Source organism: Anastrepha ludens, chromosome 4 (assembly GCF_028408465.1).
Source record: "Anastrepha ludens isolate Willacy chromosome 4, idAnaLude1.1, whole genome shotgun sequence".
Lineage (NCBI taxonomy): Eukaryota > Metazoa > Arthropoda > Insecta > Diptera > Tephritidae > Anastrepha > Anastrepha ludens.
This window is the reverse complement of record NC_071500.1, coordinates 52,960,484-52,966,751: the sequence shown is the minus strand read 5'-3', so window position 1 is coordinate 52,966,751 and position 6,268 is coordinate 52,960,484. Positions and strand designations below refer to the sequence as shown.

Below are 6,268 nucleotides of genomic sequence, written 5' to 3'. Positions count from 1 at the left end.
TAGAGTGCGGGCTTTTCATTTTTGCAACTGCATTTTATTTTTACTTTAAATATATACATATGTATATATATATATATTTTTTTTTTTGAAGTGACAATTCTTGGCCGTAAATAAATACGTCGTTCCGAAGAAACTAGTGCCACGGCCGTCTTAGATTTCTTTAGCGAAATAGGTTTAGTTGCAGAAAAACTGTGAAGAGAAAGGGGCACAATAGATATAGGGGAACTCCACTAATATCAATTAAAGTGGATGGGAGCAACCCCAACTTGGTATGTTTCTCAAAAAGTCACGACATTAAAAATTATTGACAATTATTCAATTTATCCGAAATACAAATGACGTTACGTAAAATTGCATTTAACCTACATACAAATATGACTTTCCATTCTGCTACCTGTTTTTAACATTTATTTTATTAATTGGTTTCATGGTTTTACTGTTGAATACCATTTGTATTTTAATTTATGGCTAATAATTTTTATTATATAATTTATATATTATATAATTTTAATTTAAAAGTTCAACTTACTGCTTTTCACGCCTTTCGTACTCTAAAAATGCATTTTCTTTTATGTCTTATATATATGTAATAATAAACTTGCAGCTTTATTTATCTAAACATACAGTAAAATTGAAGCATTTTAGAAGTGTTTCGTTACTGCTGAAGAACCAACAAACAATGTTTGATGGCCTATATATTTTTTTTTAGTTAAATTTTATATTTTTATGTTTTTGTATATTTTTCCATTTTCATATACGAGCAAAATTTTTAAATACAACATTCTTACTTTTATATTTACTTGCTACGATGCCAACTTATTGCTTCTCGGCTGCTAGAAAAACTTGCTAAGGATATTCTTTTCGCTTCATTTCTTAAGATAATACGGTTTTTATGACAATATCGTTGCAATTACACAACTCATCTTTCAGCTCGACATTTGGTGAGCATGAAAGATGCCAAAAAGATTAAAACAAAACAAAAAAAACTTTAAATTAAAGCCAAATTTACTCCTTATAATTATCTCTGGCAACCGTTATTTGATTAATTTGTAAATATAAAAAGACATTTGGTTTTAAAAATTAAAAATTCGTTCATTTCATTATAAATGGTTGCTTTCACAATTGAAAATTAATTTTATATTCGCTTGTACATTTATGTATACATAAATATATATATTCATATATGTTTAAAATCTAACAAACATTTGCAATTAATCGAATAGTGTACACATACAGATTAAAAATGGATATATGTATGTATTAAATTTATGAATCTATAATAGTACAATATTTTTTTCTTTTTTGTTTTAAAAAATTCAAATATATGAATGATGTGATGTTAACAGAAAGTTTCAATACCTATGTACATACATATATAGTTAATGAGACAAGAACTCACCAACTCATTAAAAGTGTTTACAAAACCTAATAAATACAGTCTCATTTTACATACACATATACTCGTATATATATTTATATATGTATATTGTTTTTGGAATAACACTTCAATATAAAACTAACTAAAATACTTGAGACAATCGAAATATTATTTGAGTATCTACTAAACACAACACATATGTATGTATGTATGTGTCTGAGCGCCGGAATGAAGAATGCATAATGGCTGTGTTTTTGTTTTTGTTTCCGTTTTTTGTGTGTTGTTTCTTCCTTCATATCAATTTGTTTTTTTATATATCTTTGCATGTATATCCGTACCATTTGCTTTTCGGTTTTTGAAACCAACATTTTTATGTGCAACCAAGAAATTGTTTACTTTATAGTTATTCGCTGATGCGCTTCGTTTTTATTTGTATTTTTATTTATATTTTTGATTCTTTATATTTTTGAGAAGTAGAAAACTAATGTGGTATGTGGCTGTGATTGTATGCCGCCAAATTTAATTGGAATTTCCCATGCATTTCACAGATGTAAAAAGGAAAATCATTCAATTGAGAAATTCGCACTAAAAATAACTTGCAATATGCGCAATATGCACACATTGGTGTTGTCGTTGCTGTTGTAGTAATTCGCATTAGTGTTGCTGGTGCACGCACACAACCACACACCCCTCCCGCATATCCCTTCCACACTTAAACATCACATACTATATATCCTCATCTCAAGCGTTCTCATTGTCTATCGTCACGTCACTTTGTTGGTAGTTATTGTTATTGCTGTTTTTTTTAATGTAATGGCGCTGTTATCTGTTTGCTGTTTTTGTTCACATTTTAAAAATGTATCTCAATCTGTATTACTTAGTCTTGCTCCGTAGCACCCGGATAATAATATGGCGGTGGGCGTTCATACTCGGATGCAGGTGGTGCCATTGGAGGATTTTGGTATCTCGGTGGGCCGCCATCCCAATGCCTGCAAAATAAATATGTATTTTATATGAAAGAATTTTTTGATAAAAATAAGTTTAAGTTAAAAACAAAATCTTCGATACATAATGTACATATGTATATATTTATGAAGCACGAAAATGACACACAAACATAAGGTCTGATGAAAATGGTGTAAGAGCCATAGCAAAGAATTTTGATATTATTAGACAGCCAGAGTAGATTGGTTTTACACTGTAAGGTGTCTATACATATGTACAAGTTACACACACATATATAAAATAATTATCAAAAATAAATATACAAAGTAATTTAGTATAAATAGATATTCGAAATTTATCACTTTTAGACTTCCATAGAAATCTAGTTCATGATTATGATGATGATGATTATGGTGATGAGGATAGTTGTGGACACGTGAATATTATGCTTGTGCGCTAAAGTAAGCAATTCTACAGGCGATGCGAGAAGTGAATCGCTTAAGCAAGTAATGTGAGAAAATTCAACTTAAGACGAGAAAAAATTCAAAGGACTGCTGCAACATATCTAATAATTACAAAACAATAAAAACAAAACGCTTACTAAGTCCACTTTGTGGCGAATTGGGCACACAAATTTAAGGCTACACCTTTACCATCGATCAGACAGTTCAAGAAATAAAGAATATTGGTCATTTGAAGCACCGAAAGTTCTTTAAAAAATTCAGAAAAAAATGTCGAACACAAAATTGTGGTCGTTCCCGCCGATATGTGTGGAAGAGTGGTAGGAAATTGGCAAAATACACTGCCTTTTTCACGGTGGTTATATGACAGTATACTAGGCATGGAATAAATTTCATCCTGCATCTCAATTACTGTTTTTTACAACAATAAAACTCCTAAGCCTCGATTAAAAACACCTATAAGGTGGCGCAAAATGAATCACTCTGTCGGAAGATTTATATGTTTTGCAAATGGCGTCGTAACATACGTCAATCATATTTTACACTTGTGAACTAGACAGCTGCAGTATACAAATAAACAAGCAATGAAGCAGGTAACAATGAAAATAAAGATTACCATCACTGAATTTTTTTTATTTTTATTTAATGAAAAAGTTATTTAAAAACAAATTGGATGATTAATTGTGAGACACCTTGTATATTACACACTAATGCTCACTTGTGTTCGCAATACTTTTTATGTTAAATTTTTTCTGTTATTTTTTCGTAAATTCGGAAGCTTTAATAGGGAAGAAATTGCTCAAATTCGTAAGCAATAAAAAATTTCAAAAATCAAAGCGAAAGTTTAAGTTATACAATGAACTATATATTTTTATAAAAAATTAACGAAAAACATGCCTCCTGAAAAATATTGCGAATATTGTAAAAAGATAAAGTGACTTAATTATGTGAACATAAGTGTACCTTATTCGTAATGTGAAGCTAATGAAGTAATTTTACTATGTAAATGATGTTTTTTAAGAGCTTGAGAACTTAAAATGATAACACAAAAAAGAAATATTTTAGATTTTTTTTATTATAATACGGTAGATAATTTAAAAAAAATTTCACGTATGAACTTCGCGAACATACATATTTTATTTTTATTTATTATTATTATATTTTTTTTTTTTCAGAGTAAATTTCCATAATTTAGAACCGTTGTTCTGGTGTTAATTTATAATTACTTGCCAAACCTTACTGAACACAAATGTCAGCGCAGTTCGCCATTATTAGCTCCCAAACTATAATTATCAATATCGATTATTCTCAAGCAGCTAAAAAAACACCCGATGTATCAAAAATAGTATTATACTATATAAAAAAATTGTATAAGCCATTGCAAAGTAAAAGTAAAAAAATGAAAATGTGGCTTTTTAAACTACTTCTCTCATTTCAAGTGCGAAATCAAGCAGACAGGTATGAACATACATACATATAAAAATAAATATAAAAATATGTTGAAAGATGGTATGTTTGAAATTAATGATTAAAAGCAAATGTTGAACTCACAAGTATTAGTAGCAGCAAAACTAAAAAAGCAAAAAGGTTAGAAATTGAACTAGGCATTTTGAGTGAACCCTTTATTTGAGTACGAAACAATTAGAGCACTCAAACAAAAATATTATGCAACGCACCACAACTCTATCACCACCATTAAAAATATCACCGATAATCATCACATCGTCAGTGTTAACCTAATAGTAACCATCTGCCGTCAGAGATCTTGGCCTCGTATCAATAGACCCAATTAAACTCTTAGCTCTAAGGAAATTAAGATAAAAATTTAAAAGAAATATATATGTATATGTAAATTGAAATAAAAATTATATTAAAAAATAGCAAACCAACATTCGAAATATTGAAACAAAAAAATACAATTAATAGCAAATTGGCATTTGAGTACGTTTAGTAGGCAACAGCCCAGCAAATAAATATTACCAACAATATTATTACTAAATTTAAGAATAACGAGATTATATTTATAGTTAATTTTAGGAAAAAATAGCAGTTAAGAAAAATTTAAGATGGATATTTCATAAGTTGCACACTTACTTGGGAGCCATGTCGTTATAACGAGTGTCACGCACACCAGCAGTTGGTGGCACACCATGCGCCGTGGAAGCGACTGGATCTTCGTAGTATTCACGACCACGTCGTCGATCTTTATTCTTTCGTCGCTTGTTCTTTGGTCCACTATAAAAAGTCAAGGTAAAAGCGTATAGTTTGTTGCAACAGAATAAACAAAAACGAAATTTGTGTGGTGGAAAATTAAAATAAAAATAATTCTTACGAACTAAAGGCCATAATAAAATTATGCATATATTTTTGCATGTTACTGTATGCCAATTACAAGCTGTTGTAGTGCAGTAGCAGTGCAGGCTTAAAAATTAACAGTACTACAAATATTAAGCATTAATTATTAGTCCGGGAGCCAGGGGTCATTTTGACCTCATCATTTCATGCCGACTGATTTTAATACTGAAGGCAGACGCCATCCAATGGATGACGAAACCAACCGTCAGCGGGTCCAGTAGCGGTGAGTACGTGCGTGGGATGCTACGAAACGTGTCGAAAAAAAATGTTTAACAACTTATTTAATACCGGCTGAAGCATTGAAAATTCCGCGCGCCGCCGAGATTTATGAACGCAATGAAACATTCTTGCTTCGGTCTTCCCACCGCTATAAACGCAGCTGACCATCATTATTATATTATTTATATGTGTCCAAAATTATGTAAAAAAATTTCAATCGGCATAAAGTAGTTTTACTTTTTAATTTATTTTACAAGTTCGCCAGTTCAGCTGACGTATTTTCCCCCTCTACGGCGCAGCTGACTATTTTGTTTTTTATTCTACTAAATGTCAACAAAGCGCAAAAAAAATGTCAGCCGGTATTAAATGAGTTGTTAAAAACAAATCCAATGGAGTTGAATTACTCACTGATCTACAAATACACCTCGAAGATATTGAAATGAAAGGAAAAACTCGCCATGCTAAAATGTCAGACTTTGAATGCCTTACATCAAAAAATTCCAATGAAAGTGCAATGAAAATTCAAAGAATTTTTGTTTCCAAATATTTATGTATACTTACATACATACATAGGTACATATGTTCTGGTTTTGGAAATAAAATTGGCTAAAGATTAAAGATCTGTCACAAAGTATTATTAACGGGCACTTCCTATAAGCGCAAAAATTGTTGAGTACCTTAGGTGTTCGCTTTCCTAGTCACAGGGGCATTGCAGAAAACTGTGAAGCGGATGAGCTGGCCAGACAAAAAGCATGTGAGGTGATTTCCGCGCGAACAGAGAGGATTGGGATCTCCATAACCACCTGCGGTCTGCTCTTGGAAAGATGGGCTTCGCGCCAACTTAGCGAGCGCTGGGCAAGTACACAAACTTGTGAAGTCGCAAAATCCTTCTGCCCACGTGTGGAATGCG

General features: G+C 31.2%; 1 protein-coding gene across 5 annotated transcripts in view; it reads right to left on the bottom strand.

The window, feature by feature from the left end:
• Positions 1-692: 692 nt before the first annotated feature.
• The window catches only part of LOC128862363 (prominin-like protein), a 54,865-nt gene continuing 49,289 nt past the window's right edge, over positions 693-6,268 (bottom strand). For 4 of the 5 annotated variants that reach the window (XM_054100940.1, XM_054100939.1, XM_054100942.1 and 1 more), the window contains 2 exons: positions 4,879-5,019; positions 693-2,367 (listed from right to left, as the gene is read on the bottom strand). In XM_054100940.1, the coding sequence (XP_053956915.1) occupies positions 2,256-2,367; positions 4,879-5,019 (253 nt within the window). In that variant the 3' untranslated portion in view covers positions 693-2,255. Of the gene's footprint in view, positions 2,368-4,460; positions 4,588-4,878; positions 5,020-6,268 lie in introns of all 5 variants that reach the window. The other variant, XR_008454475.1, reaches the window with a different exon arrangement.